Raw genomic sequence first — 22,727 nt, 5'->3', positions numbered from 1 at the left:
CTAAGTGGCGATTATTCCTCAGAAATCAAGCGTAGACTAGCAATGTCCCGAACAGCAACAGCTAAATTGATTAAAATATGAAAAGACCGAACAATAACGAGGAATACTAAGCTCAGGCTGGTCAATGCCCTTATTTTTCCCATTGCTACGTACGCAGCGGAAACATTGACTCTTAAAAAAATCGATAGGAGTAACATCGAAGCCTGCGAAATGTGGATCTATAGAAGAATTCTACGCGTCTCCTGGACAGAACATAGAACCAAGCGGTTAATTCTGGAAGAGCTTCATATAACCGATAGTCTATTAAAAAAAGTAAAATGAGCACAACCTAATTTACATCAGCCGCATAGCTAGTAGAACTGGGACCATGGAACTATTGGTAGTAGAAGAAAAGATAGAAGGCCGAATACCAATAGGAAGATCTCCAACACGATTTGCCGACCAAATGACGACTCTAGAGGAAAAATCCCTTCATGAAACCGTCCATATGGCATAGGATCGCAGCCAATAGAGACAACGAGCTAATAATAATTAAAAATCAAAAGATGGAAGAGGAAAGAATTTTTTAAGTGTGTTCAAATGTGACAAATGGAGACATAAAGAAGAACTGAATATCAATGAGATTTGATGAATTTGATGGAAACAAAACAGAATGGAAACAACATATAAACAGAAGGGATGACACTCAAGGGAAGTCCAACACCTAACCTAACCTAATTAACCAATGTCAAACTCAGTGAAGAAGAAGAGGATTCATGTGATGTGTGATTTAGCCAATTTGAAATATGAAAGTCTAGAGATGAAACATAAGTTGATACTAACATTATAAAGTAACAAAATGCCAAAAACATTTTAAACAAGAATATTAAACATAAAGAAAATTCTCATATTAAAAATAACAATCATTAATTTAGCACAAACATGAACAGAAGAAGTAAATCAATGATAACAAATAAAAAAACCAAATCTGTTTTGGGTAGAACAGTCACCTAAAAAAGTACGATAGAAGAAAAAATATTGTGGTACCTAATTAAGAAACGCTATGCAGAGGTGAAACTCCATCGTAATGTTTTTTGAATACAATAATAATAAAAAGTTTTATGTTTTAGATTAATACGAAAAGTAAGAATAAGAGTAAGAGTAATGAATGTAAGAAAACTATTAATTAAAGCTTACTTTTGTTTTTATTCGGCCTCTTATTCTTTCTGTTTCTCCTTCTTCTCTTCATATTGATGGGAGCATTTTGCATGTGTCCAACTCTATCATCATTGTCCATCAAACTTTCATATGACACCCTGTTCCTTCTTTGATTCCTCTTCCTCTTCCCCATCCTACCTTGCATATTACTCAACATTTTACCATTATTCACCCTTTTTAGCCTTCTTCTGGTTGTTTTCTGTTCCCAACAATGTAACGCTTCGGCTATTGAGATGTCGTCAATCTTCACATTTTGCCAGTCCCTTTTGGTTAGAATTGAATGGGAAATGCACGCCGGAGCAAAGACAGCAGACACGTTCTGGAAGCTGTGGCGGAGAGCATCTCCCATCTTGTGGATGTAGTCCCACTGTTGCTTGGTGACTGGGGCGCCGACGTTGTCTACGTCCATCTGGACTTCGTCGAAAAGCCATTGGAAAACAAAGAGTTCAGCTGCAAAAAAAATGTGTATATTAAAGATCTATTTTGTATGTAGGTCGTATAAATTATTTACATTAATGAGTTTGAAATAACTTTCACCTTGATTTTATAAACACTATTTTAAGAAACTGGTAGGAAATAGTTCATTTACTGATATGGGTACATGAATTAATAGAAACAAGAAAATAGGTGGTCAAAATAAAGACGGAGCATATTCTTTCTGAATCTTCTTAGGGTGCCTGTCCGTTCCCAACGTTGGCGATCATTCTGGCTATGATGACTTGATTGGTTGCTATATAGAATAGCTGTGTTGAGGTCTTTCTATACGATGCTCTTAGGTTAGCAAGCCAAGATATTCTTCTTCGTTCTGGGGCCCATTTTCCTTCAAGTAATCACAGTAATCAACTTTGTTAGATTACCTGCTTACTAGTGCACGCTTCAAAAAAATGATAAGAGTACAAGGAAGAGAGAGTGCAAGACAAGGAAGACGTAGAATATTATAACTGTGCAACCTAAGAGACTGGAACGGATATACATCAAGATGTATATCAGGATATACATAAAAGTACCAATTTTGACATACTTGACGGGAAATACTATTTTATGCATTGTATAACACAATATATCTCAATACCCGTTATTTTGATGAGAACATAAGTTAAAATACCGAATAAATCGAAGTTGTATATACAATGTATTGTCTACTTTTTAATATGTCATATAGATTTGTATAAATCCCCATCAAGCGATCACACCAACCTTATTTATAGTTCATTTTGCTCGTTATTGCCGGTCGTTTATGTGCCGTTAACAAGTGATTCAAATCTAAAACGGCGGCATCAGTGCCACCGCACATTGCGAATGAAAGCTGTTTCGTTGATGTTTGTGTGCTTTGTTTCGTTTGTTTTGGCACCATTTGCTTCGGCCTATGTTCATTTGATGGGCGTTTGTTCGCTGATTGATGAAAGGCATTGTTTGCACCGAAATTCGTAAAACAATTCTAATGTATGTGTTCTCCCATAATATGAATAGGAATAATCTTCCATAATTACTAAATGAAAAATATTTGTATAGCTAAAATCAGGTGCGTCTGTCAATAAACAACAAAACATATCCTATGCAAATATGATATTTTAGCAAATAGTTCAAACGTTATGTGTTATTTTGCTCATAACTTAAAAACTTGTCTATTTAGAGATTTAATGTCAACAAACAACATTCTCAGAAAAAAAAATACAGAAAATGTGATATGCTAAATTAAAATCGATTAATAAAAAAAGTTACTACAAAATGAACAAAAAAATCGCTGTTTGTGAATATCGTTGAGTAAAAAATAACTTCAGTGGCCTATATACCTTCCAAGAAGTATGCCGTTCTAATATAATCATCAGATTTATCAGAGAAACTGTTCAGAAACTTATTAAAGTTCATCGATACATGTTTTGCAATATTTCACCAAATTTGTTAAAGTTTGGGCTTAGGAAATACTGTGTTGTTATATAAGGTACACAAAAGTTTCTATAAGATCTTGTTATCTAGAAGATGCACATATAATAAACATTTTAAAACCTATTATCCTAAAACTCAAACCTAAAAGTCTAAAACCTAAAAATTAAAACATCTACTTAGTAGACTAAGATCAGAAAGGTAAAACTTATTGAAAACAGAACCTTCAACAATAATATGTTACTTACATTTGAGTGTAGGATAGAGTCTGTATCCAAAATAACACCTCCACGGCTCATTCATGTACTCCTCTCTACACCGCCTTGGTACCTTTCCTCTCCACATTTCCATTCCCTTTCTGATAGCTTCTACAGCTGGTTTATTAGTAGGAGCATAAGGAGTCCTATCGAGGAACCAACCAGAGTCGGTTACTCCTCTTACGTTAATTTGAGTTAACATTAATTCTTCGTGTAGAAGTTCTTTTACATAATCTAGATTCAGCATCACACCAGTCCCCCCAGCACTACTACCTGAAAAAATAAAAGAGTGAGAAATATATCACATATATACACAAGATTCTGCACTACTTTTCTCAATTCCTCATTTTTCGCAATTATGAGGCCCTTATAAAAAGCGAAGAAAAAACTAATTACAGAAAAGCGTATGGGCCTATGAAGATAAAGAAACTACGGCACATTGGAGGGATTCCTGAACCAGCTAAAAGTAACTCTCAGCTAATGCAATCCGGATGAAGATAGGAACAACACTAGGACTACACAGTATATGGGAAACTGGTGTATGGGAAAATAACTAAAATATAGACTACTATGCTTGCTAAATGTGATGGTAAATGTTCTTAAAGGTTCTTTGTACGATATACTGCTGGGAGAGTTAAAGCGAGTGAAAACCTATTCAAAGCACAGTATGGCTTTCGGCAAAATGTATCAGTAGTGGATGAAATGACGAGGGTAAAAGAGATAGCTAGCATAGCAAACACCGGTGTACGGCGTACCAGGAACTATTTGGTTTTAGTAACAGTCATTAGTAATTAGGCTCAGCTTCCTGCGGACAATTCTCCGGGAGATACGTGTTCGAGTTTTAAGTGATATCTAAACGAAAGATAATAATAAATCGTGAACTAGGGAGAGAGCTTTAACATTAGTCAGGGTGTTTCACATCTTGGAACTCACCTTGTGAAACGTATACTATGATGGGGATCTGTGTCTTCAGATACAGACGGGCGTCTAGCTTGTGACCATGCCGACGATCTGAAAGTTGTTGCCGTAGTTAGAACAGAAGACGAATGCAGCAAATTAAATTAGATTTTTAGTGGGTAGAAGTTGTAACGATACGATCGTTAATAATCTAACATTTCGAACGTTAGCAAAATCACAGTCAAATATGAAACCGAATCCCTACAATAGCTACTAATTGGCCGCCGTAGATTAGGCAACTTACAATACAATTTAATATATCGATGTAGGTTATAATAGAATCGATTCCCTTGTCATTGAAGTGGAAGGAAACCGAACCTTCTTATCTATGAAGGGAATTCTAGTCATTTTGGAAGAGAACTTCAAGAGGATGAGTTAAGTTATCACGGCAGGCAGAACTTAGGAGCAGAGAAAGAAAAAATTTTAAGTTATTTTTTTAATTTGGGAAATACTTGGATTTGGGAAAGAAACAATATTAATATTATGATAGATAGAAATCCCACACTATCATCCAGTATATGTCCAAACGGTTTCTTTTGAAGATCTTTTTTCACTCACACAAAATGATCAAAATAGGTTGGGAAATATTAAAAGCTCATGCTTAAATAGATACATACTGTGGTATCTGCCAAACGTATCAAAAGAGATCTACTGAATTTCACATCTGGTTGCGAGAGATTGGCTTTGTCTTCTCATAGAAAAAACCATCTTTCATAGACCCCAGATTTTTTTAAGCGAATGATATGATTTAAAATAAAATACATATAGGTACAAAATTTATCATATCTCCTAAATAATTTTTTGTTGGTACTAACCGCTCAATATGAGGTCCGTACTATTTTCCAGTCCCAAAGGAATGAGGTCTCGGACCACTTGTCTTACGATGAAAGATCCCATAAAGCTGAACATATCATTCGATGATGGTGGCTTCGTACCACTCCAGGAGTCGCTAGAGCAATATGGAACAAAGACGTGGTTTGCGTTCCACCAGAATGGATTCTCCTTCATGTTTGGAGAAAGTAAACCACCAACTGTAAGCAAACCAAAGATATTATTAACAATATGTAATACATGGGAGCTAGAATAAGTAAGTTGACTAATTTCTTTATTCTTGTGAGTATTTTGTAGTTTTGAAAAAATGATATAGAGAACTTAGATCTTGTACGATGGACACAAGTCACTTTAATAATAACAATAATAATGCTTACCGTCTTTAGTCTCCGGCCACTTCGATGAGGTCATGTAATGTCTTTGTTTCAACCATCGATTTCGACATGTATGTACATCATAACAATACCATCCCCCCTCCAGGAAAATGATCCACTTTGTGCTAGAGTGCGACCGCCTCAAGTAAAATCTGTAATAAAACAAAACAATGATTTTCACTAATTTTTGTCAATTTAGAAGAGTAAATAATTGTATTAGAAGTAATTTCTTTTGGGCTTAGTTTTATCAAACATTTTAATAGACAATATTGAATAAAATTTTTAATTAACGTGAAATGGACTAGTAATAAAATACATCGGAACAATATTTGATGGAAAACGGAAAAGTGCTTTACTCGTAGAAGTATCAAATCGAATTAATTATGCATCAGTGCTGTATCATGCATTCTACACAACATTTTTAATCAAAAAGCGAGCGAGAGCTTTTTATTCCGAAGCTATTTTCGGTTATATTCGATTGTTCTTTTTGGTCTGCTATTCCAATTAAACTTGAATGTCTGGAGCAGATAATCAGAAGTAGCCGATACTGGATACTGCAGTTAATACCCAACAGAAAGATCAAGGAAAAACAAAGAATTGGTGGGAAGAACTATGTAAGGCTCCAAAATCGTCGTCAATGGACTGGCTTATCAGCAAATGGCGCGCAATATCGAGAACAATATGGGCAAATAGTCATGGAAGCTACCCACTCCTAATTTGGGCAAGATATTCAATGAAGAAGATTCCAATTGCTTCGATACCTCTCTAAATAGATATCTCCATTTATTTCGTCGTTGTCCCATTCTTTTCTTTTTTTATTTCTTCCTCCTGTAATATTCTTGGGCAATTTTTTTCTTTTCATATATAACACGTGACCGAACTATCTTAGTCTATTCAGTATAATTTTTTGAGTTACTCCGGATCGCCCATGTAATCTTTTACTCCTGGTTAATTCGTCTCTCTTTCCACTACTACTATATCTGCGAAGATTTCATTTAGAGTTTTCCTCTCCCAGATGTTCACGTTTCTTTTCTCCTTTGGTTTATGATCTAATTTTCCATGTCAATAGTACTGTTGGCTGAATTATCATTTGTTCTGGTGTTAGCTACCCTTGACACATTTTTGCCTTCAATAGTTTATTTAATGATACTGTTCTGGTACAATTCATTAGCCTTTTACTTATTTTTTCTCTCCGATTCTTCTATATGTTTCTCCTAGATACACGGATTCTGTTACTCTGCTCCATTTACAGTATTCTAGCCCATTATTTCAGTATTATTTATTTATTTTCTTCTGTTACTTCCCCTCTCATTGCCATATTGCAGATTTTACATGAAAGGGTTGTTGCGACTTGAATGATCTATGCTTGTCTTACATCTATGTTTATAGCTTTCGGACAAGCTTTAGCGCCTGATCTTGAGTTTCTTTTATTTACAGGCCTTACCAGCTCTGCTCAAGAAATTAGAGACAGCCCACAAAATTAAAGACCGCGATCAAGCGTAAAGAGCCACTACAGTACAACAAGGGTCACCGCTCTCAAAAGGTTATTTTTATTTTCCATATTTCGTTTTCAGTTGTTTTACATCCATACCATATATCCCAGATTTCTCTTACAATTTTGTGAAAATTTTGCTTAAAGCTCTTTTCTTAGTGGTTTTAGAAATAGCAGATCATCTGCGGAACTTATGTATTGCATCTGTTACTGAAAATCTTACCATAATATTAACCACTCTAATTATACTTTTCAACAATATATTAAACAGGTTATTTTGATACGATTAAATTCCTCATTGATTGGAGACTATGTTAGTTAATGTCATTCTAACTAGCCGTATCAGTTTTTCTAAAATTTCTAAAAATATCTTTCATCATCTAACATATTTCTAACATAACTGTAGCTAATAATTTTAAAGAAAATACCTTATGTAAAAAATCATTTTTAAAATTTTGATAAAGAGGATTGACCAGAGAAAGCAAACATATTCACAGACATTTCAATAATATAAAACTTCTAGTAGTTTCTTAGTAAGAACAAAGTAAGGACAATATTTATTAAAAAACCCTTATCTTATTGATAAAATCTTTAGACTTACCCAGCTTGCGATCCATCGTTGCATGTAATAGATCTGTTGGACAGAAACACCTTCTTTAAAGCTTTGACTTCGTTCTCACGTGTTCCGTTGTGATCGGTGTTATGGTCGAACCTTTGAATGGTATTCGTATAGATCGGTTGTTGAACTGTCACTTCAGCTTGACCACCGTGGAAGGCTAGACACATCCCAAACCACAAGGAAAATATCTGGAATAGATCAAATATTCTAATTAAAAAGATCATATATTTCTAGTATTTCAAAATTCCCAGTTATTAACTAAGCAATTTCTTTTCCTAAATAATTCGGTTTAATGACGACTTTATTTGAGGATAGTTCATTAAATTGCATAAAATTGACTTAAAATAAAAGTCTCTTTAGGGCAAGTACTGATAGCATCCGATTTTATTTCAGTTAAAACTTTAATACAAAATAATAATACAAAAATTAATGCCTTTCGATAGGAACCAATGGATGAGCATCACCGAACGGTAAGGCCCACTCTCTGACCGGCCTTCTCATCCATTCACTGACTTGATTTACTCGAAATTCGTTTCATAGACTTATTTTGAGTGTGGTAGTATACTTACTCGTCGAAATATTTTCTCAATAATAAATTAATTATCTCCGATATCTGTAATTTTGTTTACTAATCAGACAAACGTTACTAATATTGGCTCTATAAAAGGCACAAGTGTTCATGACTCTACTATTCTACTATCCACATTTACATTTTAACGACAAAATAAAAAGAAGAAAATTCCACCTACTTTGTATACCAACTAAATTATACAATTTGATGCTTTTCTGATTTTGTTGCCTTGTAATGAACGCTCTTGTCAAGTTTGATGACAAATTGCAAGCTCCTGCGTTAGACACTCGCTATTCAGAGTAAAAATGTTAGTTCAAAGATGTAGGAAATAGTAGACTACATGGTCCTTTGCAGTGCATTCTTATAAGCTACCTACAGATAGTTGTTCACATCAAACGATCCAAATTCAACGAGCGTTCTTTAAACGCCAAATAAATAACGCCGCTGATGAACCAGATGTTTCTTTGATGTATTGCCACATTTATATCTTCTTCAGGGCACTGTTATTACGTCCAATTATTATTTCATTCTAAAAGAGCAGGTATATTAAGTTAACGTTATGTCTAGTCGGCCGAAGTACTTGAAAAATCTCAGTAAAATCTATTAACATGCAGTTGATGCTCAACAACTTAAAAATTTACCAACAAAAGAATATTCTTCTGAAGCTATTTTCTTGTGGCATTTTAATAAAACAAACGGATAAATTTAAGATAATTTGTAAAAGAAATTTTCATAATACGTGAAAATAGCACTTTTATTAAAACTTTAAATAGCTTTTGAGTAACATTTGTACCCTAAATCCAAAAATAAATATACATATTATATTGTTCGCACAATAAAATCTGTTGGACGTTTTTCACATTTGGTCCCAGTGAAGATAGTCCCAAATGAGTTTGACAGAAAAAAATATTGGTGTTTGGCAGTGTTAAAATTTACATTACAAAACACAATCAAAAGCAATAAAATATTTAAAAAGTAATATTTTATATAAGGTATACAATTGCAGAATTCATAAAATAATATAATAAAAATGTACATTTTAAAAGCATTATCTCTTTGTATTTGAAGCATATAACATATATATTATACGCCAACATTGCCAACGCAATATTTCGTTCTGTGAAACTTAATTGACTGCTAATTTGAGGCTATCTTCACTGGGACCAAATGTGAAAAACGTCCAATCTGTTTATAAAAAAAGTAGAGGGAACAGTCAATACAAATATAAATGCAGATGACGGATTCGACCGTTACTTTCCAAAAATTTGTCTTCCAGAGTACTTTTCTCAAGTGATCTATTTTTGGTATGCATTTACACTTTATAGTCTTCAACTGAATAAGTTGAGGAGGAAAGAACTGAGGAAAGATAGATTAAGGCCTTTATTTTAAATGTGAAGAATTTGGAAATGGTCATTAAAATAATGATTATGGTCTAGAATAGGGGTCACCAATTATATTCCCTGAGGGTCCGTTTCATAAACCTACTACACTTCCGCGGTCTGGACACTTAGCACTAACCAGGCAGTGGCGAAACCAGGAAAGGGGGTGTTACCCAGAAACCCTCTAGTAGTTGTAAACCCCCCTCAGGAGATCATTCTGGTTAGGTAGTTGAAACCAGGCAACTAGGTCACCTCGTTTGGGGAGGGGTATGAAATAAACTCAAGGAAAAAGATGATTATAAAGCTATTATATTGTTTTTTTCCCGTCTTTGTTTAATAAATATTTGGGGTGTAATATAAAATATTTGTATCGTAGAACTTATGTAATGTAATCATTTAATGCTACTGTTTCTGTTTTTTTTTGTTTCTGCAACTATACTGTTCAACAATTTTATGCAACATTAGTTTAGATTTCGAATATTTTTATATAGTATTAGTACTCTGCATTTTAAAAATGTAAAGATATATATATATTTAGATAGGATTATAATTTTATTACTATATTTTGAATTTAACGGCGGTCCGCAAAAAACAAGCGGTCCGCCATTTGGTGACCCCTGGTCTAGAAGGTGAAGTGCGTACGTAAACTCTGTTTTTCTATTATTGAAAGCCCTTTTGTGTTTTGCTAAAAGGTCTACCGGTTTGACAGATGTAAGTTTTTGGGCAGTCGCCACATTTAAGTTTGTACACCACTGTGGGGGTGCTTTTTCTTTTGGCTCTTTTTATTAATATATTGGCTTGTTGTTTGTTCTAAAAGCTTGTGTTATTCCTTTCTTTTTTATGTGTTTGGCTATTTTTGTTCAATCAGCTGTAGTCATAATAAATTATAATACATTTTGTGAAAATTTCGAAAACAAAAGGTCAAGAAAACGAAGGAAGAAAACAAAATATCTAGATACAGAACAAAATACTGAGAAATCAAGATAGACAACTAAAGAATGGCAAAAATAAGAGTAGTGGCGAAGTAACGGAGCGAATGAAAGCAGGCAACAAAACATACTGGAGATACCGTATGATAATGAGAGACAAGAACTTATCCAGAGATGCAAAACTAGAAATACACAGAGTTGCAATCAAACCAGTAGTTACATACGAAGCTGAGATAATGTGACTCACAGATAGAGATGAAAACAGATTAAGAAGGTGATCAGATGGAAGCCTGAAACTGAAAGACCAAGGGGAAGTCCGAGAGAGAGTTGGGAAGACCAGGTCATGAGAGATATCAGAATCCTGAAAGTGAGGAACTGATCGGATCTATGCACAGATCGAAATAAAATTGTAATGAAAGCTCAGTCATACAAAAACCTTTGAAAATACACAAGAAGAATGCGGAGTGATTTACCGTAATAAGCGAATCAAAGAGCTCTAAGTAAGAGCGAACAACATTATATCAGGAACGAAAGGTCTTAATGACGATGATTAAAGTAAATATTTTCGATTATTGGTTTTTCTGTAGTGTTTAGTCTGCAAGATTTTACGCTTGTATCATCTAGCAATTGTTTTTGCTAGAGTCTCCATTTTGTACCCACACCGGTATTGTCCAAGAAATACGATATTCCCTGGGCAATATCGCATTACGTATGCAGAAATTGGGCAAAGTGGTAGAGCAGCACAAACTTCAGCTTATGATAAGCCAGCTGTAGCGCAACTGCCTGGTGATTTACCGATTGATCATGGTGTAGGTGAGCATTTCTACATGTGGATTTATGGATGTTCAGTTAACAAACCTACAGTTAATGACGTCTGGCATAGCTGCAGTGTTCTCAGTTGATTCGTGGATGATTTTTCGTTATATCTTATTTACACCTGTCCTATATACCCATAAGACGTTCCCTATTAGCAATTGGAATGCGTTGTGGTGAAGATGAGAGTTTCCCCACACAGTATGTGTGCGCGAAATACTGGAGAGGTTCTACTCAGATCAAACTAGGATCCTCATCGCATATTTCCTCACCGTGATTTCAAGGCTTTAAAATCTTCACACAATCGTTCAGTTGGCTCATTACTTACTGCAATGGCATAGGCTAGGAAATTCCGAAATGAGATATTCAAAACATGAGAAGGAAATATAGTGTTACTTCTAGAGACAGATCGCCAAACTTTGCTTTTGTTTGTTAATAAGGCAAACACCAACTGGGATGAAATTTCTTCACACAAATTTTAAACGAATCTATTTTAGCATAAGTAAATTGTTGCGATGAAACAATGACAAGCACCAGTTTGTCTGAATGGAAGATAATACTAATTAACGCTTAACAGTAACTAACATCTCGCAGATACGCCACTGAATGAATGGTTTCCTGGTTTCCGATCGTTTCACCGTTTGAAAAAGGAATCCATTAAACCGAAAAGAAAATATTCTAATAACAGCATAAATGCTGTTTGTTGTAGTCTAAGCATCTATGCAGCTGATCCGTTGAGGCGTTATTACTCTGAAAAAAAAACACACAAATTCTATTTTCGTTCAATTATTACCTAAAATTTAATTTTTTTTTAAGTTTTCCTACTTCATCAAGGTATACTTTCTTAAAAGAAGAAGAAAAATTGATCCAATTTAAAAACCACAACATTTCCCAGGATAGATTACCCGTATATAGATTACCGGAAACGTACCTGTTTTACATTCCGGTTGCCGAAATCTTAGCCACAACGACTAATCTTTGGAAGTCAAGCCACTGTACCATCATCATCCACTTATTAAATAAATCTACATAGTAAATAATTAAAAGTCGGTCCTGCATTTGCCGCCTTTGATCTAACCAGTTCCTTTCAAATACTTCATTTATAAGGAGATATTTCAAGTATTCAAATCAGTCGGCTGGCTTGTGATATTATGATAAAATTAAGACCAAGTTCAAAAAAGGGATCTTTAATACCGACTCAACGCGCAAACACAAAACGGCTCAAGAGTTGGAGTACGGATAGAGGTGGGAGTTACTGTTGATCTCTATAACCGATATTTTGAGTTGATTTCTGCACCAATTTGTGATAAGGACCAAGTGACAATCTCTGACTGTTCAAACTAATCAAAGCTGTTTTGTTGTTATGTATGGTCGATGTACATTTTTACTACTTTATATCGTCTTTTTTTCAAGTGCCTTCTTGTATCGAAGATCGGCTACAATTTTGGCAAAACTTTCTGTGTCTTCGGTCTTCCTCAGCAAATTGTTTGAGCCCAAACTTGATATTTACGGTACAGAAACTTATGCTTTTATTATAAGTTGGTTTATATTTAATAAGATTCATCACAACTGCTGAGTTTCAGGATAAAGGAATGGATGTATCGTAGGATATTATTTCTTGTCAGATTATACAGGGATATAATTATGGGGATTATAGTGACTGTTGAAAAAAAAAACTATTCTACCTGGTGTACATTAAAATCTGGAAAAACTTATATAACATCAAAGATACGTAGAAGGAGACTAATACCAAAGAACCCATTGGTTAAAGGTTTTTAAAAACAGTTCAACGCTACCAATATCAAAATGTCTATGTCAAGAGTCTCGAAAATGTTCTTCATTGTAGAAAAAGTCCGTCTTTTTTAATATTCTGTCCATTCTACTTCTTCACGTGTTTGGCTGCGTGATGTATGGAGTTTTAATCGGTATAGTTATCTACAATTTTTACGATAGCAGTTTGATTCCAGTACAGATTTTTAATGACACGAATATGTTTCTTGTCGTCTATTCCTTTATTTTTTAGCATCTATATTAATTTTAAATGCTGTACTTTATCGAATGCCTCTTCGAAGTCCACGAAACATGCAAGTACATCTTGCCTCCCTAGTTCCCATAACATTTCTAAAAAAAATTAGATACCTTCGAGATCTTATTTGAATTTGCGTATAATTCTGTTGTGAAGTATTCTTAGGAAAAACTGAAAAGTGTGGTTCGGTTAGGTTAATTAATCGATATTTGAGCATTTTATAACATTGTGTTTTTAAGGCATGGCGACAAAGATGAACTTACGACAGTTTGTGGGAATCACTTCAGTGTTACATACTGCATTAAAAAGTTTTACTACTATTCTACCCATTATTAACTCGTTTTTAAAACATACTCTCCAATCTCACCTCTATCTTGTACCAGAGATGACAATCGTAAAAAGTAATGACATTCAAATTCATTCGCGACTTGAAAGAAGACGAAAAACCAGATGGGTTCGGTATTTTTCTTATTTTTAAGTGTACTTACATTCTGATCGATTTCTTTTAGGTTATACGCTTTTGGTTTGGAAGGTAGATCGCTTTTGAGCTCGCGGAACAGGAAAATAAAAAGGGACAACGGTAAAGCTTAAAAGCTGTGAGTGTTCTAAAGTGATTGCTCCGAAAACAAAAATAATACAAATGCAAATCGAAATGTTTATTGGGACGAAGTAAATAGAGCTTGAAAGAAGTTGTCATTTATTTCCAAAAGAATAACATGATTGAAAACAACCAATGCTCAGAGATTATGGCTAGAAGGTTCCGTATTATCTGGGTCAGCTTTAAGTAAAAAAACATGTGCAGATGGTTAATATTTTAAACATTTTTTTAATTGGGAATTAGATTTATTAGTTAGCAAACCTCGCAAACACTGCACTTTTATTATTATCGGAACGATTTGGTAATTAAAATTGTACAAGCATGTGCATTATGTTTGCAACGTAAAAATATTTATAGAAATTAAAAGATTTTCTGCTTTAATAATTCATATTGATGAAACATAATTTCATAGATTTAGAATTACGAACACTTTTTTGATTTATTTGTTTAGTTTACGTCCTCCTAATAAACCGCCACCCAACATTACGGCAACACCACCAGATGATGATACCTTTGAATCTAACCGTAAACGTGATAAATAAAAAGAAATAAAAAATTTCCAAGAAGTAAAATGCGATTTACAAAAGCCAATAGAAGGTTTCTTAAAAAACTGCAAACAAGTTACTAGAAGGACACTTACTAGGAGGGGAAAAGTATGTCACGCTTTACTATGTGGCCATGTACATAAATTACTCGACTACCTCGACAAAAAAATATTGGAAATTAATACTGACCAAAACAAAAACGAGGAATTCAATTTAAAAAACCCTTTTATAGTAGCAAGAAATAAGATTATCAAATTCAATTCCGATAAATCTGCTTTCGATTTGTCGCAATGAGGCCGTTCTTTGAAACAAGAGACAGAGACAAAAAAATTATATAAAAAATATGGAAAAAAGAGCCTCAATCTGGAGGCAACAAACAAAAAAATTATATCTTTTAATGAAGACGAACTGGATCTAGCAGAAGAACGAGAAGACAGAAACGTGGAGATTTTATGTTGAGGTAGAAAGATAATCAGAATAAATTTCTTACCAAACTATGACGTCATCATGTGGCGGTGGAATGACCAAAACACGGAGTGGAGACGAAGGTGGATGGGGCTTGTGACATCAGAGGTCAAAGGCCAAAGTGGGGTAAAGCGGGGCCCTTTCTACTTATGTCCGTCCTAGCAGAAAGGCACTTTTCCAGAGCCGACTTGACCAGGAGAAAACAAAGAAGCAGGATCAGCGGGGATTCAGTGGCTGCGATCCTGTGTATGGCAACTAATAAACATTCAAATGAACTATACAGAATTGGGACTTGCTTCATAAATATCTTTTTTTTTTAGTACCGTGCCCAAATTAGGAGTGGGTAGCTCCAATGACTATTTGTCGATATTGTACTCGATATTGCGCGGCATGTAACAATTCATCTGCTGATAAGCCAGTCCATTGACGAAGGTTTCGGAGCGATGGATTTTTCTTCCTATCAATTCCTCCTTTTCCTTGATCTTTCCGTTGCTACCTCTTATTATATGCCCAAAAAGGCATATTCATAAATATATCGCTATAGTATGCCACTTGCAAATCGTATTCTTTCGACAGAAACTGTTTAATATGTTCATTGAAAGATTTTTTTTAATCTCACTTAAGTAAAAAGTAATCTTCGTCTTTAGTTAATCTAAATCCAATTTCAGTTCGATTTAACATATATACATGTCAAAGCGTTTGAGCCACACCAAAGTTGACAAGCTCGTCGAAAAATAAATTAAACCGTGAACATTTGCACGCACTAAATCTATAAAATTTTCAAAAACAATTATTTCAATACGAACTATTCACCGAGTATGTGTTTTCGGTAATGAAGCATTACATCAGTCAACAATTTTTTTTTAGTATGGAAAATTCAAACGTGAATGGATTAGTCTTGGAGACGATGCGGCAAAAACCGCAGTGAACCAGGACCCGTCAATATTGGATATAAATTTATGAGACCACTGAGACGGACGTGTGACATATTACTGAGTAGAGGCATCACTAATGAGTTCAAAACTCGCAATTAAAAAAAATTGTCTAAACCTCTAAATTAGTATTAAAGACTTTTTGATCGCTTTTATTAAGAATATAAGCCTGAAAGTAAACACCAGTCTTCGTTTGGGTGCACCAAGGTGAGCCGTTGTAAAACGTGAGACTCGACTATTAAAAACTAGAATATTTAGATACATTATTATTTACCAAATGATAAAACAAAAACTAGATCCAGTATAAACATAAATAAACACCTGTAACAGATACAGGTATTAATATTTACCAAATAATAAAATAAGAACCTGATTTTACTAATACTAAGAAATTTTTAATACCAGAACCAAAAATAACTCGTCTAGTAAAAATTGGAATATTTAGACACATTATTATTTACCAAATGATAAAATGAGAACCAGATCCAGTTTTAACATAAATAAACACCTGTAATAGATACAGGTATTATTATTTACAAAATAATTAAATAATAACCTGATTTTACTAAAAGAAATTTTAATACCAGAACCAAAAATAACTCGACTAATAAAAACTAGAATATTTAGACACATTATTATTTACCAAATGATAAAATGAGAACCAGATCCAGTTTTAACATAAATAAACACCTGTAATAGATACAGGTATTAATATTTACCAAATAATTAAATAAGAACCTGATTTTACTAAAAGAAATTTTTAATACCGGAACCAAAAATAACTCGACTATTAAAAACTAGAATATTTAGACACATTATTATTTAACAAATTAGAAAAAAAGAACCAGATCCAGTTTAAACATAAATAAACACCTGTAATAGATATAGGTATTAGTATTTACCAAATAATAAAATAAGAACCTAATTATACTAATAGAAATTTTTAATACCAAAACCAAAAATAACTCTTCTTCTTCTTCTTCCCTCTTGTATGTAGGTTTTAAAGTCTGATTCATTTTCAATATTAGCCCATAACGGTTTCTTAAATTCTATACAAGAAACTGGCACATTGTCAAAATTTAATCAAATTTTTTAATCAAAGATGTAGAGACAACAACCTTATACCAAAGGGCTTGAAGTTAAGTCCAGCATATTTAAGCAGAAGGTTGGAAAACATTTTACATAGAGCCAGCTTGTCCATGATCCGCGAAAGATTACAATATCATAGATCTAATTTATTTTTTTGTTGAACAAGATATTGTAAGTATTGAAGATTTGCTTTTCGATGTGATATCAAATTCTGATTTTGATCAAATTATTTTTACTTTACATATAGTATATGAAAATTCATATATTAAACAAAGAGATATACATTTAAATAAATTTAATATTCTATTAGAACAAAACAGTATACACACTTTAGATAACCTCAACAGAAATAATGACATTTTAGCGACAGTTTTCAATATTAGCCTCCTAAATTGTTTAAATTATATGCTGGTTTATTGTACTCGATGGCCTTTTCTGTGATTTGTCTTAGTACAAATACGGCGTCTACGTAGGATCTTCCGGACCTGAATGCTTGTTGTTCATCTGATAAAGTTGTTAGTTTATTGATTTTGTTGGTTAGGACTTTTGTGATAAGCTTAAGTGCGGTGTTCAGTAGATTTATACCTCTATAATTGTTGGGGTCTTCTTTATCTCCTTTCTTGAACATTGGTATCATTATGCTGTTTCTCCATGCGTCTGGTATCTTGCAGTGCAATATTAATTTTTGTATAAGTTTTGTCATCTCTAGGGTTATACTTTCTCCTCTGTGTTTTAGAAACTCGTTGATTATTTTGTCTGGTCCTGGTGACTTTCTGTTTTTGAGTGAGTTTATGGCTATCTCTACTTCCTGAAACAGTGTTCATTTTTTGTTCTTATTACCAACTACTTTGTTTTATTTCGTCTTCTTCTATAGGTGTCTCGGGATTCTGGAGTATTTGATGTTTTTTACTTCGTGTAGGCCTCTTGTTTCTCTTTACATTTCTCTTTTATTTCTTTTCTGAACTATGGTGTACTGTTGTTGTTTCTTTTGTTCGGTATGACTTTGCGTTTTCCCAGAGCTTCTGTTGCTGCTTCTGCAATGTTGTTTTTGATTTTCTCCCAGCTTGCGTTTATATCATCGATGTTGTCTATTTGTTTCAGTTGTATCTTCTGTGCTAGCCTCCATTGGTACATTTCCCTTGTAGAGTTGTTCCACATTGATTCTACATTGAATTGTTCCTCGGTGATTTCCTGTAAAAAATGTTTTGGTGTTATTTTCATTCTTATTTTTGCTAGTACTAGTTTATGTTCACTCCCTGCGTCTACTGAGTTTAAAGTTCGGATATCTAGAATCTGCTTTGAGTGGATTTTTCTATTAGTGACCAATTATATTTTTCAAAAAATGAGTTTCTGACCAAATTAATAAACATTAAACCATTTAGGGGCAACGTTACGTAGCAACGATTCCTCCTTCAGATCAAAGCACTGGCGTTTGTATATTAGAGATTTGTCCAACGTGAGTTCGAGGTATAAACATTTTATCTGTCTTGAAGAACCTTTTCCTCCCATGTTACTTGGCGCTTTCCTTCAATATTATGGAAGTCCTCCGATTTTACCGCAAAAACAAGATCGTCCGAATATAGGAAGTGTCTTGTGTCCTTCGTTAATGACTGGTCATTTGTGTAAATGATAAACAGCGCCGGGATAATTATGCTTCCTTTGGGAATGTCCTTTCTTATTTCTGCATTTGCTTTTCTTTCAATGTTAAATGTTTAGAGACGTTTAGAATGTAATATCTTTTACATGATATTACACTCTCACGCATTGTTTGTGGTTTATGGAATTGTATTTTTATCTACTTGCTTCCGAAACACTGTCCTAAAAACTTTTGTACGGAGATATTAAATTTTATGCTCTATAATATAATCGAAATTAACGAAATCTATACTCTGTAATAGTGGTATATTACATTTGTTATCCTTTTCTATTAATTTTTTCATTATTACCAAATGATAGGTAATTAAATCAGCTTGTTTTCTTGATTAATGCCCATCAAATTTTGCCATTTGTATGGTGGTTAATCTTTTAGCGAATACATTATACAGAACATTGAGAGAAATTATAGGACCATAGCAATAGGACTAGGTTTTTTATTTTATACAAGTATTACCTAGTTTAAGTGCTTTGATTTAAACTAAAGCTAATTCTTAGTAAGGGAATCCTTATACTTTTATAATGACCTTTTAAAAACCACTAATCAAATACTAATTAGAATTCCCTCTTGGCAATTATTTGCATTCAATTTATTCATTCTCAAAATGAAAACAGCTGTTATGGTTTTCGAGGAATCCTCATTCTTGGTATAATAAAACAAAAACACTAGAACATTCTTGACGTTATGCAATAAGAATATCTTAATAGTCAATAAATTTTCAAAATTCCCGGCCATTATCTGGTGGCACAAAGGTGCCGCATCGGACAGGATCAGACTGGTGACAATTGGCACAATTTAGGATCATTATAACTATTATAGAACTTTGCTACACTACCGATGACGTCACATTACCATGGTTTGATTATATCGTCCCTACCATTTCCAACTATACAATGTGAAAAATCGGGTTTTTCAGATTCGATACCTTGTCCTTGCATTAGACGTGATACACCTTGTAGCAAAATATCGAAATTGTAGCTTGATAAGGATCGCGGGAAATATTTTGTTTAAACCATCGAATATAAACATTTTGTCAATTTGTTTTGGTCAAAATATCGAATATATTGCAAACTGACGAAAATGAAATATTCGATACTCTTGTTTTGTATGAATATGACTAAAGCCATATTTGTACAATGCAAAATGACGAATATGTCACATTCATTAGTTTCAGTGTTGTAATTGATACAGTTATTCAATTATAATCTGCAAACTGTCGAAAATACTAAACATTGCTGACAAGAACAAAACGCATGTGTTCACAATTGTGTGAATTATTGCTTCCAAGAAGTTCTTTCGGTGAGGCACTTTATTATTTTGTTTTATCGGTTTCTGATTATCTGATTATTCAGTTAACTGGGTATAGCTAAACCAGAAACAGTGATGTTGTCAAAACGAGAATTATTAAAAAAAAATCGGTTGCCTGTAAAGTCGGTTTTACGGGCGAAGATTTTACGTGACAACGTCTTTTTCTCGGTAGAATATTTATTGATATGAATATTATTAAATTGCACAATAGGAACAAGGAATTGAATGAAAATAAGAATTGCACAAATTTTAACTATAGAAATATATTTTGTTTACTAAAACATTGTACATGTAAACTTAAACTTAACTAATTTCTATTCCGATTCAACGCGCCTAATTCTCTAGTGCTGCGCGCGCAGCGGACCGATCATGTTTGAGTGGGAGAGAGACGCAAGGCATTCGCCGGTCCGGCGGGCCTCTCTCTCGTTCGGTGACTCATCGTAACAGACGTGAGCGGGCGTTACACTTTTTCATGAGTGACTCCGAGCCACAACCTAATTTAAGACGTTGTCACGTCAAAAACATTAAAGAATGCTCTCTTTGGGACGTCGTCCACACAGTGTAATTCTCCTTTCCATCACAAACACCTCGAAAGAAAAGATGCAGCGAGAAAAAAAAAAAAAGGATTAAAGTAAACAGTCGGCTTTGGAGAATAGGAAAGTATTAGCATTTAATTTCGATCTGCAATTTGTTTCGTCAACGCCTAAAGGAGCTGCAAGACCTTGTGTTTATGTGAGAAACCTTTTTATAATTTGACCATTTACAATTTAAGAGAAGGGAGCGTCCAGTGTTTCATATAGGATGAAACCGAGGGAAAACGCGGTGGTACTGAAATTGCTACATGTATATTTAAATATATCATGTGTTACCCTGATATTGAACATGTCAAAGTGATGTCCAACAATTGCGGAGAACAGAAAAACCATTGCTTTTTCTGCCATGTGTCAATATGTTGTTAATTGTCACCCAAATTTAAAAACAATTGACCATGTGTTTTTTGTACCGGGCACTCAGAAATGGAATGCGATTCTGTCCATTCAAAAATTAAATCTAACTTAAAAAATTCCCCTGTATACACCCTTGAAGGATGGGCAATAATCATAAGACTTCCACAAGCTCAGCAAAACACTTATCTGCTTTTGCCATTGTAAATCAATGAGTTAAAAATAAAATTATTACTTTGTCAATTCTATTTAATAGACATAGGCTAGCTAAAGTCTTTACTACTTCCAAACAAAAAATAAATACATTAGCAGGAATGTTAAATTTAATCAAGGACAGTACTAGAAATACTTTAGAAGGTACAAAGTAACAACATTAAACGTTGATGTTTTAATGAAGGATTTTTAAATCAATTTGATACACAGCAACACCCATCCGTTTAAATCCAACCCTGTCTACTAACATTTGTGGTTATGAATTACCGGTCGGCATACCCCACTGAAGTCCAGGTGAATATTTGTTTAATCCATCTTCAGGTACTTTAAAATGGACCATTTGCATTTTATTTAATAAACGTCAAGTGGTTCCTTCAGACCTTTTGTTAAAGAATTATATTTTATTATCACAAAAATTACAGTTTTATGAGGTTATTATTTCAGTGTTAAGAGCATTCAGGTATTGTGGTATTGTGTTAAAGAAAGGCCGATAATTTTAATAATACTCTAGCATTATCTGCAGTTATATACTGGTTGGGTGTTAAAAGCAAATAGTAAATGCAAAACTAAAAAGACAACGATTGGGACTTTTAATCCCACGTTGTTCTTCATTCTGCACAACTTTAGGCAAATTTCTGTTTAATGGTTCGTTTGAAAAATCTAGTTTATAATAATTGACACCTATATGGAACAGAATTATCACGAAATCAAGAAAAAGTATCCCAAATATCAGAGAACATAGAATATCATAAAAAAATATGACGTGGCTAAACTAAGGAACAAAAACAGGTTAGGTCAGGTAAAGAAGGGAGAAATACGGAATGGTTTGATGCCGATTGCAAGAAAAGCCTTAACAAACAAAACGAGGCAAGACATGGATAGATAGATATATGGATAAACCAAGTGACGAAAATAGAAATAAATAAGAAACAGAGAGAAGACACGCGAAAAAAGTGTTATGGAGGAGGAAAGGGAAGCATATGGATAAAAAGCTCTAAGAGATTAAAGACATTTTTATATTAATAAAAATGTGAGAAATTACTACCAGGAGGTTAAAAGAAGCAGTGACCAAGATGCAAGAAAATAGAATTACTACAAGAGTAAAGAAGGTCACCTAATAGGAGATAAGAAGGGAAAGCTAGATAGATGGCAAGAGAATTTCAGAGAGCTGCTTACTGAAGAACCGATGGAAATAATGAGGAACAAGTGGAAATGGTAGGGGAAGTCAAAGACATGAAGGAAACAATGGAGACTCCCACCGTGGAAGAAATAAGAGAAATCATATATAGCATGAAAAACAATAAAAGTGATGCAGACAGCAATGGTATTCCTGCAGAACTAACCGAGCATGGGGGAGAAGCACTAATAACGCGGATATGTAGCCTGCTGACGAAAATCTGGAAGCAAGAGGAAATTCCGGGAGTATGGGACAGGGCAATAGTATGTCCCATTCATAAGAATGGAGATAAAGCAGTGTGCGAAAACTACAGGGGTATCACTCGCCTGGATATAACATAAGGTACTCGCCAGAGTCACAAGAAGAAGACTAGAAAGGCACTTTAACGGGCAGGTTGGCAAACACCAGAAAGAATTCAAAAAGGGCAGATCAAATATTCGTGTTAAAAATGATTCAGAGCAGTACGTAAGAGC

The 22,727-nt window shown here is 34.0% G+C and overlaps 1 protein-coding gene across 1 annotated transcript in view; it reads right to left on the bottom strand.

Moving 5' to 3' along the window:
• The window catches only part of Notum (palmitoleoyl-protein carboxylesterase notum), a 78,052-nt gene that overhangs the window by 11,496 nt on the left and 43,829 nt on the right, over positions 1-22,727 (bottom strand). Inside the window, exons 2-6 of the mRNA XM_072520795.1 lie at positions 7,594-7,799; positions 5,504-5,652; positions 5,111-5,326; positions 3,330-3,611; positions 1,177-1,647 (exon numbers count right to left, since the gene is read on the bottom strand). Of these exons, the coding sequence (XP_072376896.1) occupies positions 1,177-1,647; positions 3,330-3,611; positions 5,111-5,326; positions 5,504-5,652; positions 7,594-7,799 (1,324 nt within the window). The remainder of the gene's footprint in view (positions 1-1,176; positions 1,648-3,329; positions 3,612-5,110; positions 5,327-5,503; positions 5,653-7,593; positions 7,800-22,727) is intronic.

This window comes from Diabrotica undecimpunctata, chromosome 1 (assembly GCF_040954645.1).
Source record: "Diabrotica undecimpunctata isolate CICGRU chromosome 1, icDiaUnde3, whole genome shotgun sequence".
NCBI classification, from domain to species: Eukaryota; Metazoa; Arthropoda; class Insecta; order Coleoptera; family Chrysomelidae; genus Diabrotica; species Diabrotica undecimpunctata.
This window is presented reverse-complemented; position numbering and strand designations above follow the sequence as displayed.